We start from the raw sequence: 22,404 nt of genomic DNA, 5'->3' as shown, positions 1-22,404 counted from the left end.
GCCCTCAAAGACTGTCACTATAAATCATGTCCCAACTGGAAAAGTTTCCCATATTCCTGTTCTGGTGACATATTTTGGATTTTCTCTCATTTTCAGTCCCAGGAATAATGTTGATCAGGAGAGAGTAAATCTCCCTAATGGGAACACAGACAGCAGTAAGAACCTGACAAGGGATTCTAACACGTCGCCGCTTTATTCAATCTAAAAAAAAAGTTTTGGCTTTAGATAAACTTCAGGGCTTCCTGTTTATTAGTATATGGCCGATATTCATACTTTGAGTTGGGTTTTATTGTTTGGCAATTCAAAGCTCACCCTACACATTACAGTCTGAATGTACAATGTCCATTACATCTACCAACAATTATGAAGGTCAGGGGGTTGCCTGGTTGGATACAAATTCATTAAATTGGAAGTTCTAACGCTTAACCTGCTCTCTGCCACATTCTAAACCTAATCTATCTAACCCTGTGCTTACCTATTCTGCAGCCGATCCAGTCCGGTTCCAGTATCCACTTCGGTGTGGAGACGGGTGCAGGAGAGGCAGCTGACAACGGAAGCCCCATAGTAAGTCTATGGGTGATGTCACTTCACAGACGTTGTTGGTCCTCTCCTGCACAGTGTTTCTGCCGCTAGAAACTGGACTGGATCGGCTGCAGAATAGGTAAGTACAGCGATTTTTGCTTTACAGGGTTAGATAGATTAGGTTTAGAATGTGGCAGAGAGCAGGTTTAGAGTTTGTTTTTTTTCCTGGACTTGCACTTTAAGTAAGGCCCCCTATTACATAGTTTTGATACGTAAATCTACTTTTGTTGAGAAAAAAAATGTTCCCCTCTGGGTGATCTATGTACATTTGCAGGGATATTAACACATTTTGTTGCAGATTCCTACCTTTTTGTTATTTTGAAGAAATAGCTGTTTGTTTGTCAGTGTCCATGTGCAAAGTAAATGTGAATGGGAGTAATTTTCAATCAGTTGCTGCCTTTGCAGGGTTCTAATGAGGAAAGTGACGGTCTGCATCCCTTTAAATGTGATTTCTCTTTGGGAGTATCTTACGAAAAATGAAACTTTTGTTGCAGGGGTTGCCCAAAATCAGACACAACTAACTGATCTTAGTGCAGACTTTTTTGAAAAGCAAGAAGCCAATCACACAAGCAGGAAATGACAAATCTTGGGGGGGGGGGTTCTGTATACCATCTGTGTACAGAACGCCTCCAGGCTGCCATATTGCATTGCATTTTACAGAATATTATGGTGCTGCAGATTGAAAAGAAAATTAAATTTTTAATAACAGTTACAATATGACCATTTATATGCTGTATTATTTTTTTTATTTGCTATTTTTTCTTACCATGAAAGTGGAGTTACCCTTTAAAGGCTATTTTTATAAAGATTGTACAGTCAGATTGTAAGGTGTATTGTGAGCTCAGTGGCCATCTGACAATAACATAGTATAGACAATGGAGCACAGATGCTGTTTGCACTATTTTTTTCCTTCTGGGCAGCATTTGCATTGTTCTCTTGATTTTTCTTGAATGTCCGCAAGCAACAAAGACCTCTTGTTACATGTATGGATATGTTGCAGTTGGTTCCCCTGAAATGCAGAGGAAAAAAAAAAGCAGGCCACGACTCAACCACAGGAAGTAACAGTGCACATTGCAGCATTTACAAGCCAAAAAGGGATGTTTGTCAGTTAATTGTTAATGTGTTTATTTACTAATGAGCCAGGAATGCCTTATCAGTTCTAAAGTTAAAATACAGATGTTAGTTTCTACATTGAAGTGTTTTTAATCTTGCATTCAAATTCTTAGGGAAAAAAATACTATATTTTGTATAAATTGTTTTAATCAAGACCACAGAAATTGTATCTAATATAATATAATATATAGATTTTTACTTTTTTTTTTAAGTCTTATTTGTCATGTATGTGTAGCACAAAAAAATGAGGTTTTAACTCACAGGTTAATCACCATTTTTATTCTGAGTTGCGTAGCAAAGCAAAAGAATTTAAAAAAAAAAATCCTTCCTGTCTGGTTTGCACACCGCTAAGATTCTGCACAGAGATGAATTTAACATTTCAGGCAAAGCACTGGCCTTGAGTTTACTGCAGTGAGTTTTTGAGTTTTTATTAAATACTTACCAAGAGTGCTATACAGTACAGGTGCATCTCAAAAAATTAGAATATCATCAAAAAGTTCATTTATTTCAGTAATTCAATTCACAAAGTGATACTCGTATATATTATATATATTGCCTTGAAAAAGTATTCACACCCCTTGAAATTTTCCACATTTTGTCATGTTGCAACCAAAAACGTAAATGGTATTTTATTGGGATTTTATGTGATAGACCAACACAAAGTGGCACATCATTGTGAAGTGGAAGGAAAATGATAAATGGTTTTCAAAATGTTTTTTACCAATAGCTATGTGAAAAGTGTGGCGTGCATTTGTATTCAGCCCCCCTGTATTTGGCTACCCCTAACTAAAATCTAGTGGAACCAATTGCCCTCAGAAGTTACCTAATTTAGTAAATAGAGTCCACCTGAGTGTAATTTAATCTCAGTATAAATACAGCTGTTCTGTGAAGCCCTCATAGGTTTGTTAGAGAACCTTAGTGAACAAACAGCATCATCAAGGCCAAGGAACACACCAGACAGGTCAGGGATAAAGTTGTGGACAAGTTCAAAGCAGGATTAGGTTATAAAAAAAATATCCCACGCTCTCAACATCTCACGGAGCTCTGTTCAATCTATCATCTGAAAATGGAAAGAGTATGGCACAACTGCAAACCTACCAAGACATGGCCGTCCACCTAAACGGACAGGGTGGGCAAGGAGAGCATTAATCGGAGAAGCAGCCAAGAGGCCCATGGTAACTCTGGAGGAGCTGCAGAGATCCACAGCTCAGGTGGGAGAATCTGTCCACAAATCTGGCCTTTATGGAAGAGTGGCAAGAAGAAAGCAATTGTTAAAAGAGAAAGCCATAAAAAGTCCCGTTTGCAGTTTGCGAAAAGCCACATGGGGGACACAGCAAACATGTGGAAGAAGGTGCTCTGGTCAGATGAGACCAAAATTGAGCTTTTTGGCCTAAAAGAAAAACGCTATGTGTGGCGGAAAACTAACACTGCACATTGCCCTGAACACACCATCCCCACCGTGAAACATGGTGGTGGTAGCATCATGTTCTGGGGATGCTTTTCTTAAGCAGGGACAGGGAAGCTGGTCAGAGTTGATGGGAAGATGTATGGAGCCAAATACAGGACAATCTTAGAAGAAAACCTGTTAGAATCTGCAAAAGACTTGAGACTGGGGCAGAGGTTCACCTTCCAGCAGGACAACGACCCTAAACATACAGCCAGAGCTACAATGGAATGGTTTAGATCAAAGCATATTCTTGTGTTATAATGGGCCAGTCAAAGTCTAGACCTAAATCCAATTGAGAATCTGTGGCAAGACTTGAAAATTGCTGTTCACAGATGCTCTTCATCCAATCTGACAGAGCTTGAGCTATTTTGCAAAGCAGAATGGGCAAAAATGTCACTCTCTAGATGTGCAAAGCTGGTAGAGACATCCCCAAAAAGACTTGCATCTGTAATTGCAGTGAAAGGAGGTTCTACAAAGTATTGACTCAGGGGGGCTGAATACAAATGTACCCCACACTTTTCACATATTTATTTGTAAAAAAAAATTGAAAACTATTTATCATTTTTCTTCCACTTCACAATTATGTGCCACTTTGTGTTGGTCTATCACATAACATCCCAATAAAATACTTTTACGTTTTTGATAAAGAAAAAACAACCAGTGCGAAGGACAAATTTGGGGGATGGGGACACAGTAATGTGTGTCAGATATTAGAAACATAGACCGACCGCAGCTCAAATTTTTGGGGAAGGACCAAAAACATACCTCACAAAGAAATAGCAGCGCTGGTCCTAAGTTCCTCCAGCCACAACACAAACCAAGTTCTGTGTATTCACATAAATTAAAATGGTGACAGTATCTTCTAAATCTATTCAAAATTAATCATTTGATGTGCAAAATATGCTAAAATAAAGTGCAAATGTATGACCTAAAAGAATTAAATTGTGCAAATTCATACATGAAATGCAAATTTATAATGATAAAGTGCCAGTGCAAATATTTTGCACATCAAATGATTATGAAAAGGGTTTAGAAGATAGAGACATTTACGTTTTTAGTTGTAACATGACAAAATGTGGAAAATTTCAAGGGTTATGAATACTTTTTCAAAGCACTGTAGATTCATTACTACACCGAGTGATATATTTTTGGCTTACAGCTAGTGAAACCCAAAATTCAGTATCTCAGAAATTTATAATAATGTGAAAAGTTCAATATTGTGGACTCATAGTGTCACACCAAAACTGCCATTCAGGGACACCCCCCCTTCCCAAAAAAATATGATTTCAAAACCCTCGCCAACGATGGAATCTGTCAATTATTTCCCTCCTGCGTGGCAATCTCTATCATAGAATGCTAGGAGGAAGTGATGTCACTTCAGAACAGCGGTCTCCAACCTTTTTTGCATGGGGGCCTGGTTTCATGTAAGGAGGGGAGGAATGTAGTCTCTAGGTTGACAGGGAATTTGGTGGCGGGTGATTTTTCGGGTGAATGGCTGATGTTAGCACTTAAATTATTCCAACACCATGCTTGATATGGTGTCAGGATGATCAAATCACATTGTTTCTATTACTACATTGTAATATATAATGAAATAGTTCAACTCACCATAATGCAGAATCAGTGGGAACCCTAAGCTTGTCACTTGCCACCAGATACAGCATGCCACCGTCGCCTGCCCCCAGATGCAGCTTGTCACTTGCCACCGTCGTCTGCTGCCAGATGCAGTGTGTCACTTGCCATCCGATGCAGTTTGTCGCGTGCCACCCGTAGCCTGCCACTGGATGCAGTGTTCCACTTGCCACCTATAGCCTGCCACCAGATGCAGTGTGCCATTTGCCACCCATACCCTTCCACCAGATGCTGTGTGCCACTTGCCATCCACAGCCCGCCACCAGATGCAGTGTCACTTGCCAGCCAATAGTGAGGTTGTATATTGAAGGATGCAGGGTTCTGTAGAGGGGTGCAGGGTACTATGGGTTGGGGGCAGGGTTCTGTAGAGGGGTGCAGGGTATTATGGGTTGGGGGCAGGGCAGGGTGTATATTGAGGGCTGCAGGGTTCTGTAGAGGGGTGCAGAGTACTATGGGTTGGGGGTAGGGTTCTGTGGAGGGGTGCAGGGTCCTATGGGTTTGGGGCAGGGTGTATAGTGAGGGCTGCAGAGTTCTGTAGAGGGGTGCAGGGTTCTGTGGAGGGGTGCAGGGTACTATGGGTTGGGTGCAGGGTACTATGGGTTGGGGGCAGGGATGGGTGGAGGGTACTATGAGTTGGGGCAGGGTCCCGTGGAGGGGTGCAGGGTACTATGGGTTGGGGGCAGGGTTCTGTAGAGGGGTGCAGGGTACTATGGGTTGGGAGCAGGGTTCTGTAGAGGGGTGCAGGGTCCTGTAGAGGGGTGCAGGGTACTATGGGTTGGGAGCAGGGTTCTGTAGAGGGGTGCAGGATACTATGGGTTGGGAGCAGGGTAGATGGAAGGTACAGGAAGAAGAGAGGGCTCCCTCCCACACAGGGTTCAATGGAGGAGTAGAGGGCAGAGGACAGTGTCAGAGGGGGCCCTGGACATTGACAGCCTGGAACGGTCGGAGGCACCTGGATCAGAGCTGGGGGAGACTATCGAGGAGGGAGCAGCTGGGGGTGAGCGAGCAGGAGGAACCCGAAGACTGGGAAGCACGGGAGGGACTTGGGGACACAGGCAGTGCCCCGCCCCCATTTCAGTCACGAGAAACGATCAGGGCCAGAGCACCGATCACCGGGATCCGCCGTACACTGCACAACTAACAGGGAGCCAGCACTGCTACCCCCTGACCTACACCTCCATCCACCTTACTACTACTCAACTGCCAGGCCCGCTCCTCCAACCAATCACCCTCTACTACCTTGAGGGCAAAGATGACCCTGCCTATCAGCAGAGCAGGAGGCGGGAGGAGCAGTTATGAAAAGACTCCGCCAATCCCGCTGTCTGTGCAGATCTCCAGCTGCTCCCGTCCCCTTCTTCTGTGCTGATAGGATGAAATCGTTGGAGGGGCGGGAGAACCGGAAGAGGAGGCAGACAGACATGGCCACAGAATCGTGAACGGCTGTATCAGCCGTGTCAATTTCATTCCGGGACACTGTATTGTCCCGGAATGAAGGTGCCCGGGACAGACCTCCAAGATGTGGGACTTTCCCAGGCAATCCAGGATGCGTGGTCACCCTAGTGCCCGCTCCCACTGTGATTGGACGCAGTGGTAGCCAATCGGAGGGTTCTGGCGGAATGAACCGACGATCGTTCAGGAGAAAAGCAGAACGGTGGTTTGCTTAAGTAAAGGCAGATCGCCGTTCTGTGAGAGGGGAATGTGCTGATTATGTGTTTCTACTAAGCAGGAACACGGATCTCTGTCTTCCCCCCAGTCAGTAATCACTCCCAAGGAACACATTTAACTCTTTGATCGCCCCTGATGTTAACCCCTTCCCAGCCAGTGTCATTAGTACAGTGACAGTGCATATTTTTAGCACTAATCACTGTATTGGTGTCACTGGTCCCCAAAAAGTGTTACTTAGTGTCTAAATTTGTCCGCTGCAATATCGCAATCCCGCTATAAGTCTCTGATCGCTGCCATTACTAGTAAAAAATTTAAATAAAATAAAAATATCCCATAGTTTGTAGACGCTATAACTTTTGTGCAAACCAATCAATGTAAACTTATTGGGATTTTTTATCAATAATATGTAGCAGAATACATATTGGAATAAATTGATGAAGAAATTAGATTTTTATAAATTTTTTCATTGGATATTTATTATAGCAGAAAGTAAAAAATTTTGTTTGTTTTTTTCAAAATTGTTGCTCTTTTTTTGTTTACAGCGCAAAAAATAAAAACCACGGAGGTGATCAAATACCACCAAGAGAAAGTTTTTTATTTGTGGGAAAAATGACATCAATGTTATTTGTGTACAGCGCACAATTGTCAGGTAAAGTAACGCAGTGCCGTATCGCAAAAATGGCCTGGTCAGGAAGGGGGGTAAATCTTCCAGAGGTTAAACCCTAATGGTGGCGCTAATCACTTTGATAAATTATCAATTTATTTTCTGATTGATCTGCTTCAATAGGAATAATCCATTTATAGATGACACATTCAATCAATATGTCACATTTGGGGAAGTGGATTTCAATGGAAAGGATACAATCATAATGAATAATAAATGTATTTCTGTTTCCATGGTGTTCCATGGTGTAATCCCATAATCTGATTGGTAATAAAATGACTTTTAAATATAAAATGGCCCAATGAGTAACTGCTTGTCTTTGGAAGACTAAGATCTTCCTACGAGTTCAGCTTAATCCACATGCAGTGCAGCATAGAAGCTGTTACATTGTACAGAAACAAACAAGAAGCTGCAGCCCCACCACAAGTTGGAGGAATTAAGTGGTTAGCTCTTCTGCGTGGCAGCATCGGGGTCGTCGCTTCAATTCCCAACCACAGCGCCACCTGCCTGGAGTTTGCATGTTCTCCCTGCATCGGTTTCCTCCCACACTACAAAGACATGCTGGGTGGTACATTGGCCCTAGTATGTGTATGAATGTGAGTTAGGGAGATTAGATTGTAAGCTCCTTGGGGGCAGGGACTGGTGTAACTGTACAATATACAGGATGGAAATAGATGACTGACTCCTGTACTGACTGATCATTATCACATGGCCTACCTGTTGGATTGGCTCTGCAGACTCCTCTTCTCCGTTGCCGATACCTGCAGGTTTCCTGCCAATCCCCTGGACAGGTTTGTTGGTGGCGGGGGGTCTTCTGGGCTTGTACGGCCCTCTGTGGAGACACCAATTACACAGCGAGACCCTTTATCTCCATAGCAACAGTGATACCCCCCATAACCCAGAAATTGTGGGGAACCCCCTCTAAGAAAATGTGCCCCCCCCCCCCCCCATTTTCCTTCCGTCTTCTGCAGCTTTGGGAAGGTTTGTGGGGACTCATCTTAGGAAGGTCCAGTATTCATTGATCAGAGCCGTAGACATTCCCTGTCTGCTCACATTCACAGCACATTTTACAGCTCTTCATACTCCGGAGTAAAGGAGAGAAAGAACTTTCCCTCCAACATTTCCATCCAAAGAAAACATGTGCACTTTACACATGTCTGCCCACTTCCAAGAAAACGTTTTTGTATGGTGGTCATCAATAAAAATGGACATATGGTGGAACACGGCATGCCGCGGTGACAACTTTCCACCTTATCAGTCTCCGGTCACATCTCCGCGTTCCGGTAATGCGCACAGAAGTGCATGTTTCCACGCAATCCCAGAACATGCAAAAATATGAGCCTCACGCTTGTATTGTCATTTATTGTAAATGTCCCCCCAAACCGTGAGACCTCAATACAAGAAATGTGCAACCCCAATACAACAAATGTGAGACCCCAATACAACAAACGTGAGACCCCAATACAACAAATGTGAGACCCCAATACAACAAATGTGAGACCCCAATACAACAAACGTGAGATCCCAATACAACAAATGTGAGACCCCAATACAAGAAATGTGAGACCCCAATACAACAAACGTGAGACCCCAAAAGAAATGTGAGACCCCAATACAAGAAATGTGAGACCCCAATACAAGAAATGTGCGACCCCAATACAACAAACGTGAGACCCCAATACAACAAATGTGAGACCCCAATACAACAAACGTGAGACCCCAATACAACATGTGTGAGACCCCAATACAACAAACGTGAGACCCCAATACAAGAAATGTGAGACCCAATACAAGAAATGTGAGACCCCAATACAAGAAATGTGAGACCCCAATACAACAAACGTGAGACCCCAAAAGAAATGTGAGACCCCAATACAAGAAATGTGAGACCCCAATACAAGAAATGTGCGACCCCAATACAACAAATGTGAGACCCCAATACAACAAACGTGAGACCCCAATACAACAAACGTGAGACCCCAATACAACAAATGTGGCAAAATGCATGGGAAATAGAACAAAGCGTCATGAGCTACTTTGTCACGCTTGTGGGGCATAGGGCAACGCACTGAAATCAATGGTAGTATAGTGAACAGTGTAGTATAGTGGTCAGTATAGTGTAGTATGGTGGTCAGTATAGTGTAGTATAGTGGACAGTGTAGTGTAGTATAGTGGACAGTGTAGTATGGTGGTCAGTATAGTGGTCAGTGTAGTATGGTGGTCAGTATAGTGTAGTATAGTGGTCAGTGTAGTATGGTGGTCAGTGTAGTATGGTGGTCAAGTGTAGTGTAGTATAGTGGTCAGTGTAGTATAGTGGACAGTGTAGTATAGTGGACAGTGTAGTGTAGTATAGTGGTCAGTATAGTGGACAGTGTAGTATGGTGGTCAGTATAGTGGACAGTGTAGTGGTAAGTGTAATATAGTGGACAGTATAGTATAGTGGTCAGTATAGTATAGTGGTCAGTGTAGTGGACAATGTGGTGTAGTGGTCAGTATAGGAATCAGGTAGGTCAGTACTATTGTATTTGAAGGGACTGAGGGATAGCTAAAAGTCCGCAGGGGGGGGCGCAAATTACTTGCCCCGGGTGCTGACAACCCACGCTACGCCACTGGCACCATTTATTTCTTACTTTTGTAAGTCCCAGCAGGCCGCAGCCATCTCAGGTGTGGGCATCTGAAGCCAGACTGTATCTCTTCCTGTATTCCATGCATACTGGTTACCCAGCATGCACCTCCAGATCTCGCACATGCTCAGAGCAGCACGAGCAGTGTAATAGGTTGTAGGTCGGGTTTCCATAGCAACAGCAGTGTCAGAAGAAGTTGCCGCCCCCTTAGCTATGGAAACCTCTCCTCCCTCTCCAGGAACCAGGAAGATTATCTACATTTACAAAGATTATAAATCTAGAAATATAAAAAGCTCCAGCAAAAGGTAATTACTATTTAAAAGATGTTCATTTTAAATGATTTCCCTTGTATCTGTGCAGATTTTATATATATATCAATATCTATATAGATAGATATATATCTATCTATATAGATATAGATATATATAATCTCTTGTTATGTGTGTGTGTATATATAGATAGATAGATAGATAGATAGATATCTATATATATATATATATATATATATATATATATATATATATATATGCACAGAAACAAGGGATATCATTTACAATTAGCATCTTTAACCACTTGCCGACCGCTGTCAGCACATATACGTTGGCAGAGTTGCACAGCTGGGCAAAGTAACGTACCTGTACGTTACTTTGAATTTCCCGCCGTGCACGCGTCTGCCGCAAGCTCCGAGACCGTGCCCGCGGGACCCGCGATCGTGTCACGGAGCTCGAGAACGGGAAGATGCCGATGTAAACAGCATCTCCCAGTTCTGCCTAGTGACAGGATACTGATCGTCTGCTCCCTGTCATTGGGAGCAGCGATCAGTGTCGTGTCACTGCTAGCCCATTCCCCCAGACAGAATCACTGCCCAGGACACACTTAACCCCTCCCCGCCCCCTAGTGGTTAACCCCTTCACTGCCAGTGACATTTTTACAGTAATCAATGCAATTTTATAGCACTGATCGATGTATTAATACCAATGGTCCCAAAAATGTGTCAAAATTGTCCGATGTGTCCGCCATAATGTTGCAGTCACGATAAAAATCGTTGATCGCCACCATTACTAGTAAAAAAAAAAAAAATATTAATAAAAATGCCATAAAATTATGGGACGTACTAAACTGCATATTGGGATGATGGGATGATTGGATTATTGGCTGAAATACTGAAAACTCTCACTAGATGTCAGTGTACCATATACACATATATGGTAATGACTCTGTTGTTTCTCAAAATATGTTATTCTTTACTGCAGTGCTTGATACAATGTTGCAAGAAGCAGTTGCTAATGTTTAACTCTTCACTTGCTGATATATATGCAGCTGTACAACATGATACAGAAGTAATATAAAAATTACATTTTACCTGTTTTTGATGGGAATATGGGTAGAATTATTATTGCTCATGTGGATTATTGGAGGAATATCATGTTAACACCCGACAATGAACATATTTAATTAACAATAATAATATGCATATACTTTTTCTACATAGGGATTATGGGTGGAATATTGTAGTTAGACATACATAGGAATATATTAAACCTATTTCTGATATAAATATGTATATAATTATTTTTCTACACGGGGATTATTGGTGGAATATTGTTTATAAACATACATAGCAGCATATTAAACCCATTTCTGATAAGAATATGCATATAATTATTTTTCTACATGGGGATTATTGGTGGAATATTGTTTATAAATATACATAGCAACATATTAAACGCATTTCTGATGAGAAAATGCATATAATTATTTTTCTACATGGGGACTATTGGTGGAATATTGTTTAAAAATATACATAGCAACATATTAAACCCATTTCTAATGAGAATATGCATATAATTATATTTCTACATGTGGATTATTGGTGGAATATTGTTTATAAATATACATAGCAACATATTAAACCCATTTCTGATGAGAAAATGCATATAATTATTTTTCTACATGGGGATTATTGGTGGAATATTGTTTATAAATATACACAGCAACATATTAAACCCATTTATGATATGAATATGCATGTAATTATTTTTCTACATGGGGATTATTGGTGGAATATTGTTTATAAATATACATAGCAACATATTAAACCCATTTCTGATGAGAAAATGCATATAATTATATTTCTACATGTGGATTATTGGTGGAATATTGTTTATAAATATACATAGCAACATAGTAAACCCATTTCTGATGAGAATATGCATATAATTATTTTTCTACGTGGGGATTATTGGTGGAATATTGTTTATAAATATACATAGCAACATATTAAACCCATTTATGATATGAATATGCATGTAATTATTTTTCTACATGGGGATTATTGGTGGAATATTGTTTATAAATATACATAGCAACATATTAAACCCATTTCTGATGAGAAAATGCATATAATTATTTTTCTACATGGGGATTATTGGTGGAATATTGTTTAAAAATATACATAGCAACATATTAAACCCATTTCTAAAGAGAATATGCATATAATTATTTTTCTACATGGGGATTATTGGTGGAATCTTGTTTATAAATATACATATCAACATATTAAACCCATTTCTGATGAGAAAATGCATATAATTATATTTCTACATGTGGATTATTGGTGGAATATTGTTTATAAATATACATAGCAACATATTAAACCCATTTCTGATGAGAATATACATATAATTATTTTTCTACATGGGGATTATTGGTGGAATATTGTTTATAAATATACATAGCAACATATTAAACCCATTTATGATATGAATATGCATGTAATTATTTTTCCACATGGGGATTATTGGTGGAATATTGTTTAAAAATATACACAGCAACATATTAAACCCATTTCCAATGAGAATATGCATATAATTATATTTCTGCATGTGAATTATTGGTGGAATATTGTTTATAAATATACATAGCAACATATTAAACCCATTTCTAAAGAGAATATGCATATAATTATTTTTCTACATGTGGATTATTGGTGGAATATTGTTTATAAATATACATAGCAACATATTAAACCCATTTCTGATGAGAAAATGCATATAATTATTTTTCTACATGGGGATTATTGGTGGAATATTGTTTAAAAATATACATAGCAACATATAAAACCCATTTCTAAAGAGAATATGCATATAATTATTTTTCTATATGGGGATTATTGGTGGAATATTGTTTATAAATATACATAGCAACATATTAAACCCATTTCTGATGAGAAAATGCATATAATTATTTTTCTACATGGGGATTATTGGTGGAATATTGTTTAAAAATATACATAGCAACATATAAAACCCATTTCTAAAGAGAATATGCATATAATTATTTTTCTATATGGGGATTATTGGTGGAATATTGTTTATAAATATACATAGCAACATATTAAACCCGTTTCTGATGAGAACATGCATATAATTATTTTTCTACATGGGGATTATTGGTGGAATATTGTTTAAAAATATACATAGCAACATATTAAACCCATTTCTAATGAGAATATGCATATAATTATATTTCTACATGTGGATTATTGGTGGAATATTGTTTATAAATATACATAGCAACATATTAAACCCATTTCTAAAGAGAATATGCATATAATTATTTTTCTACATGGGGATTATTGGTGGAATATTGTTTAAAAATATACATAGCAACATATTAAACCCATTTCCAATGAGAATAGACATATAATTATATTTCTACATGTGGATTATTACTGGAATATTGTTTATAAATATACATAGAAACATATTAAACCCATTTCTAAAGAGAATATGCATATAATTATTTTTCTACATGGGGATTATTGGTGGAATATTGTTTATAAATATGCATAGCAGCATATTAAACCCATTTCTGATGAGAATATGCATATAATTATTTTTCTACATGGGGATTATTGGTGGAATATTGTTTAAAAATATACATAGCAACATATTAAACCCATTTCTAATGAGAATATGCATATAATTATAATTCTACATGGGGATTATTGGTGGAATATTGCTTATAAATATACATAGCAACATATTTAACCCATTTATGATATGAAGATGCATGTAATTATTTTTCTACATGGGGATTATTGGTGGAATATTGTTTATAAATATACATAGCAACATATTAAACCCCTTTCTAAAGAGAATATGCATACAATGATTTTTCTGCATGGGGATTATTGGTGGAATATTGTTTATAAATATACATAGCAACATATTAAACCCATTTCTGATGAGAATATGCATATAATTATATTTCTACATGTGAATTATTGGTGGAATATTGTTTATAAATATACATAGCAACATATTAAACCTATTTCTGATATGAAAATGCATATCATTATTTTTCTACATGGGGATTATTGGTGGAATATTGTTTATAAATATACATAGCAACATATTAAACCCATTTCTGATGAGAATATGCATATAATTATATTTCTACATGGGGATTATTGGTGGAATATTGTTCATAAATATACATAGCAACATAGTAAACCCATTTCTGATAAGAATATGCATATAATTATATTTCTACATGGGGATTATTGGTAGAATATTGTTTATAAATATACATAGCAACATATTAAACCTATTTCTGATATGAAAATGCATGTAATTATTTTTCTACATAGGGAATATTGGTGGAATATTGTTTATAAATATACATAACATTTTAAACCCATTTCTGATGAGAATATGCATATAATTATATTTCTACATGGGGATTATTGGTGGAATATTGTTTATAAATATACATAGCAACATATATGCATATTCTCATCAGAATGAGTTTAATATGTTGCTATGTATATTTATAAACAATATTCCACCAATAATCCCCATGTAGAAATATAATTATATGCATATTCTCATTGGAAATGGGTTTAATATGTTGCTATGTATATTTTTAAACAATATTCCACCAATAATCCCCATGTAGAAAAATAATTATATGCATATTGTCATCAGAAATGGGTTTAATATGTTGCTATGTATATTTATAAACAATATTCCACCAATAATCCCCATGTAGAAAAATAATTGCATGCATATTCATATCATAAATGGGTTTAATATGTTGCTATGTATATTTTTAAACAATATTCCACCAATAATCCCCATGTAGAAAAATAATTATATGCATATTCTCTTTAGAAATGGGTTTAATATGTTGCTATGTATATTTATAAACAATATTCCACCAATAATTCACATGCAGAAATATAATTATATGCATATTCTCATTGGAAATGGGTTTAATATGTTGCTATGTATATTTTTAAACAATATTCCACCAATAATCCCTATGTAGAAAAATCATTATATACATATTTATATCAGAAATAGGTTTAATATATTCCTTTGTATGTCTAACTACAATATTCCACCCATAATCCCTATGTAGAAAAAGTATATGCATATTATTATTGTTAATTAAATATGTTCATTGTCGGGTGTTAACATGATATTCCTCCAATAATCCCCATGAGCAATAATAATTCTACCCATATTCCCATCAAAAACAGGTCAAATGTAATTTTTATATTACTTCTGTATCCTGTTGTACAGCTGCATATATATCAGCAACTGTTGTACAGCTGCATATATATCAGCAAGTGAAGAGTTAAACATTAGCAACTGCTTCTTGCAACATTGTATCAAGCACTGCAGTAAAGAATAACATATTTTGAGAAACAACAGAGTCATTAACATATATATGTGTATATGGTACACTGACATCTAGTGAGAGTTCTCAGTATTGCAGCCAATAATCCAATCATCCCATCATCCCAATATGCAGTTTAGTACGTCCCTAAAATTATCCCCTATTTTGTAGACGATGTAACTTTTGCGCAAACCAATCAATAAACGCTTATTGCGATTTTTTTTTACCAAAAGTATTTAGAAGAATGCGAATTGGCCTAAACTGAGGAAAAAAATGTTTTTTTATATTTTTTGGGGGGATATTTATTATAGCAAAAAGTTAAAAAAAATGCGTTTTTTTCAAAATTGTCGTTCTTTTTTTGTTTATAGCGCAAAAAATAAAAACCGCAGAGGTGATCAAATACCAACAAAAGAAAGCTCTATTTGTGGGGGAAAAAGGACGTCACATGTGCACATGTATAGGGATTACCATGGACATTGATGAGGGGTCGCCCATCCCCCCATATGTACACATGTATAGGGATTGCCATGGACATTAATGAGGGGTCCCCCCCATATGTACACATGCATAGGAATTGCCATGGACATTGATGAGGAGTCACCCCCCATATGTACACATATAGGAATTGCCATGAACATTGATGAGGGGTCGCCCCCCATATGTATACATGGATAGGGATTGTATAGGGATTGCCATGCACATTGATGAGGGGTCACCCCCCCATATGTGCACATGTATAGGGATTGCCATAGACATTGATGAGGGGTCACAGTCTCCCCCATATGTACACATGTATAGGGATTGCCATTGACATTGATGAGGGGTCACCCTCTTCCCCATATGTGCACATGTATAGGGATTGCCATGGACATTGATGAGGGGTCCCCCCATATGTACACATGTATAGGGATTTCCATGCACATTGATGAGGGGTCACCCCCTCCCCCATATGTACACATATATAAGGATTGCCATGAACATTGATGAGGGGTCCCCCCCCATATGTACACATTTATAGGGATGGCCATGGACATTGATGAGGAGTCACCCCCCCCATATGTACACATGCATAGAAATTGCCATGAACATTGATGAGAGGTCGCCCCCCCCATATGTACACATGTATAGGGGTTGCCATGGACATTGATGAGGGGTAACACCCATATGTACACATGCATGGGGATTGTCATGGACATTGATGAGGGGCCACCCACCCCCCATATGTACACATGTATAGGGATTGCCATGACATATATGAGGTCCCCCTCATATGTACACATGCATAGGGATTGCCATGGACATTGACGAGCCCCCCCCCCCCCCATAGCTACACATGTATAGGGATTGCCATGGACATTGATGAGGGGTCCCCCATATGTACACATGCATAGGGATTGCCATGGACATTGATGAGGGGCCACCCCCCATGTGTGCACATGTATAGGGATTGCCATGAACATTGATGAGGGGTCACCCCATATGTGTACACATAGTTACATAGTTACATAGTAGGTGAGGTTGAAAAAAGACACAAGTCCATCAAGTCCAACCTATGTGTGTGATTATGTGTCAGTATTACATTGTATATCCCTGTATGTTGCGGTCATTCAGGTGCTTATCTAATAGTTTCTTGAAGCTATCAATACTCCCCGCTGAGACCACCGCCTGTGGAAGGGAATTCCACATCCTTGCCGCTCTTACAGTAAAGAACGCTCTACGTGGTTTAAGGTTAAACCTCTTTTCTTCTAATTTTAATGAGTGGCCGCGAGTCTTGTAAAACTCTCTTCTGCAAAAAAGTTTTATTTCTTTTATAGGGTCACCAGTATGGTATTTGTATATTGAAATCATATCCCCTCTCAAGCATCTCTTCTCCAGAGAGAATAAGTTCAGTGCTCGCAACCTTTCCTCTTAACTAAGATCCTCCAGACCCTTTATTAGCTTTGTTGCCCTTCTTTGTACTCGCTCCATTTCCAGTACATCCTTCCTGAGGACTGGTGCCCAGAACTGGACATCATACTCCAGGTGCGGCCGGACCAGAGTCTTGTAGAGTGGGAGAATTATCGTTTTATCTCTGGAGTTGATCCCCTTTTTAATGCATGCCAATATTCTGTTTGCTTTGTTAGCAGCAGCTTGGCATTGCATGCCATTGCTGAGCCTATCATCTGCTAGGACCCCCAGGTCCTTTTCTATCCTAGATTCTCCCAGAGGTTCTCCCCCTAGTGTATAGATTGCATTCATATTTTTGCCACCCAAATGCAATTATTTTTAATTTTTCTACATTGAACCTCATTTGCCATGTAGTTGCCCACCCCATTAATTTGTTCAGATCTTTTTGCAAGTTTCCACGTCCTGCGGAGAAGTTATTGCCCTGCTTAGCTTAGTATCGTCTGCAAATACAGAGATTGAACTGTTTATCCCATCCTCCAGGTCGTTTATGAACAAATTAAATAGGATTGGTCCCAGCAAAGAACCCTGGGGAACCCCACTACCCACCCCTGACCATTCCGAGTACTCCCCATTTATCACCACCCTCTGAACTCACCCTTGTAGCCAGTTTTCAATCCATGTACTCACCCTATGGTCTATGCTAACTGACCTTATTTTGTACAGTAAACGTTTATGGGGAACTGTGTCAAATGCTTTTGCAAAATCCAGATACACCAGGTCTACGGGCCTTCCTTTATCTAGATGGCAACTCACCTCCTCATAGAAGGTTAATAGATTGGTTTGGCAAGAACACTTCTTCATGAATCCATGCTGATTACTGCTAATGATACCGTTCTTATTACTAAAATCTTGTATATAGTCCCTTATCATCCCCTCTAAGAGTTTACATACTATTGATGTTAGGCTAACTGGTCTGTAATTAACAGGGATGTATTTTGGACCCTTTTTAAATATTGGTGCTACATTGGCTTTTCTCCAATCAGCTGGTACCATTCCAGTCAGTAGACTGTCTGTAAAAATTAGGAACAACGGTCTGGCAATCACTTGACTGAATTCCCTAAGTACCCTTGGATGCAAGCTATCTGGTCCCGGTGATTTATTAATGTTGAGTTTCTCAAGTCTAATTTTAATTCTGTCCTCTGTTAACCATGGAGGTGCTTCCTGTGCTACACATGTATAGGGATTGCCATGGACATTGATGAGGAGTCACCCCCCTCCCCCATATGTACTCATGTATAGGGATTGCCATGCACATTGATGAGGGGTCACCCCCTCCCCCATATGTACACATGCATAGGGATTGCCATGGACATTGATGAGGGGCCACCCCCCATATGTACACATTGATAGGGATGGCCATGGACATTGATGAGGAGTCACCCTCCCCCATATGTACACATGTATAGGGATGGCCATGGACATTGATGAGGGGTCACCCCCCCATATGTACACATGTATAGGGATGGCCATGGACATTGATGAGGGGTCACCCCCCCATATGTACACATGTATAGGGATTGCCATGCACATTGATAAAAGGTTACCCCCCCCATATGTACACATGTATAGGGATGGCCATGGACATTGATGAGGGATCACCCCCTCCCCCATATGTACACATCTATAGGAATTGCCATGAACATTGATGAGTGGTCAACCCCATATGTACACATGTATAGGGATTGCCATGGACATTGATGAGGGGTCGCCCATCCCCCCATATGTACACATGTATAGGGATTGCCATAGACATTAATGAGGGATCCCCCCCATATGTACACATGCATAGGAATTGCCATGGACAATGATGAAGAGTCACCCCCCCATATGTACACATACAGGAATTGCCATGAACATTGATGAGGGGTCGCCCCCCATATGTACACATGTATAGGGATTTCCATGGACATTGATGAGGGGTCCTACCCATATGCACACATGTATAGGGATTGCCATGCACATTGATGAGGGGTCACCCCCTCCCCCATATGTGCACATGTATAGGGATTGCCATGAACATTGATGAGGGGTCACCTCCCCCCATATGTACACATGTATAGGGATGGCCATGGACATTTATGAGGGGTCGTCCCCCACATATGTACACATGTATAGGGATTGCCATGCACATTGATGAAAGGTTACCCCCCCATATGTACTCATGTATAGGGATGGCTATGGACATTGATGAGGGATCACCCCCTCCCCCATATGTACACATGTATAGGAATTGCCATGAACATTGATGAGTGGTCACCCCCCATATGTACACATGTATAGGGATTGCCATGCACATTGATGAGGGGTCACCCCCTCCCCCATATGTGCACATGTATAGGGATTGCCATGAACATTGATGAGGGGTCGCCCCCCCATATGTATACATGTATAGGGATTGCCATGGACATTGATGAGGGGTCGCCCACCCCCCCATAAGTACACATGTATAGGGATTGCCATGGACGTTATTGAGGGGTCCCCCCCATATGTACACATGTATAGGGATGGCCATGGACATTGATGAGGGATCCCCCCATATGTACACATGTATAGGGATGGCCATGGACATTGATGAGGAGTTACCCCCCCCATATTTACACATATAGGAATTGCCATGAACATTGATGAGGGGTCGCCCCCCATATGTACAGGGATTTCCATGGATATTGATGAGGGGTCCCCCACATATGCACACATGTATAGGGATTGCCATGCACATTGATGAGGGGTCACCCCCTCCCTCATATGTGCACATGTATAGGGATTGCCATGAACTTTGATGAGGGGTCACCCTCTCCCCTATATGTACACATGCATAGGGATTGCCATGGACATTGATGAGGGGTCCCCCCATATGTACACATGTATAGGGATTGCCATGGACATTGATGAGGGGTCACCTCCCCATATGTACACATGTATAGGAATTGCCATCAACATTGATGAGGGGTCCCCCCTCCCCCCATGTGTACACATGTATAGGAATTGCCATGAACATTGATGAGGGGCCACCCCCCATATGTACACAGGTATAGGGATGGCCATGGACATTGATGAGGGATCCCCCATAGGTACACATGTATAGGGATGGCCATGGACATTGATGAGGAGTCACCTCCCCATATGTACACATGTATAGGAATTGCCATGAACATTGATGAGGGGTCCCCCCTCCCCCCATGTGTACACATGTATAGGAATTGCCATGAACATTGATGAATGGTCACCCCCCCATATGTACACATGTATAGGGATTGCTATGCACATTGATGAAAGGTTATCCCCCCTATATGTACACATGTATAGGGATGGCCATGAACATTTATGAGGGGTCACCTCCCATATGTACACATGTATAGGGATTGCCATGCACATTGATGAAAGGTTACCCCCCCCATATGTAAACATGTATAGGGATGGCCATGGACATTGATGAGGGATCACCCCCTCCCCCATATGTGCACATGTATAGGGATTGCCATGAACATTGATGAGGGGTCACCCTCTCCCCCATATGTACACATGTATAGGGATTGCCATGGACATTGATGAGGGGTCCCCCCATATGTACAAATGCATAGGGATTGCCATGGACATTGATGAGGGGCCACCCCCCATATGTACACATGTATAGGGATGGACATTGATGAGGGATCCCCCCATATGCACACATGTATAGGGATGGCCATGGACATTGATGAGGAGTCACCTCCCCATATGTACACATGTATAGGAATTGCCATGAACATTGATGAGAGGTACCCCCTCCCCCCGTGTGTGCACATGTATAGAAATTGCCATGAACATTGATGAGGGGTCATCCCCCATATGTACACATGTATAGGGATTGCCATGCACATTGATGAAAGGTTACCCCCCCATATGTACACATGTATAGGGATGGCCATAGACATTTATGAGGGGTCGCCCCCCATATGTACACATGTATAGGGATTGCCATGCACATTATGAAAGGTTACCCCCCCATATGTACACATGTATAGGGATGGCCATGGACATTGATGAGGGATCACCCCCTCCCCCATATGTGCACATGTATAGGGATTGCCATGAACATTGATGAGTGGTCACCCTCTCCCCCATATGTACGCATGTATAGGGATTGCCATGGACATTGATGAGGGGTAACCCCCATATGTACACATGCATGGGGATTGCCATGGACATTGACGAGGGGTCCCCCCCCATAGCTACACATGTATAGGGATTGCCATGAACATTGATGAGGGGTCCCCCCATATGTACACATGCATAGGGATTGCCATGGACATTGATGACGGGCCACCCCCATGTGTACACATGTATAGGGATGGCCATGGACATTGATGAGGAGTCACCCCCCATGTGTACACATGTATAGGGATTGCTATGCACATTGATGAAAGGTTATCCCCCCTATATGTACACATGTATAGGGATGGCCATGAACATTTATGAGGGGTCGCCTCCCATATGTACACATGTATAGGGATTGCCATGCACATTGATGAAAGGTTACCCCCCCATATGTATACATGTATAGGGATGGCCATGGACATTGATGAGGGATCACCCCCTCCCCCATATGTGCACATGTATAGGGATTGCCATGAACATTGATGAGGGGTCACCCTCTCCCCCATATGTACACATGTATAGGGATTGCCATGGACATTGATGAGGGGTCCCCCCATATGTACACATGTATAGGGATTGCCATGGACATTGATGAGGGGTCCCACCATATGTACACATGCATAGGGATTGCCATGGACATTGATGAGGGGCCACCCCCCATATGTACACATGTATAGGGATGGACATTGATGAGGGATCCCCCCATATGCACACATGTATAGGGATGGCCATGAACATTGATGAGGAGTCACCTCCCCATATGTACACATGTATAGGAATTGCCATGAACATTGATGAGAGGTCCCCCCTCCCCCGTGTGTGCACATGTATAGAAATTGCCATGAACATTGATGAGGGGTAACCCCCCATATGTACACATGTATAGGGATTGCCATGCACATTGA

General features: G+C 40.5%; 1 protein-coding gene across 1 annotated transcript in view; it reads right to left on the bottom strand.

Moving 5' to 3' along the window:
- Positions 1 to 1,459: 1,459 nt before the first annotated feature.
- LG10H1orf50 (linkage group 10 C1orf50 homolog) overlaps positions 1,460 to 22,404 on the bottom strand; it is a 60,425-nt gene continuing 39,480 nt past the window's right edge. Inside the window, exons 5-6 of the mRNA XM_073603379.1 lie at positions 7,821 to 7,935; positions 1,460 to 1,591 (exon numbers count right to left, since the gene is read on the bottom strand). Of these exons, the coding sequence (XP_073459480.1) occupies positions 1,560 to 1,591; positions 7,821 to 7,935 (147 nt within the window). The 3' untranslated portion in view covers positions 1,460 to 1,559. The remainder of the gene's footprint in view (positions 1,592 to 7,820; positions 7,936 to 22,404) is intronic.

Source organism: Aquarana catesbeiana, linkage group LG10 (assembly GCF_042186555.1).
Source record: "Aquarana catesbeiana isolate 2022-GZ linkage group LG10, ASM4218655v1, whole genome shotgun sequence".
Lineage (NCBI taxonomy): Eukaryota > Metazoa > Chordata > Amphibia > Anura > Ranidae > Aquarana > Aquarana catesbeiana.
This window is presented reverse-complemented; position numbering and strand designations above follow the sequence as displayed.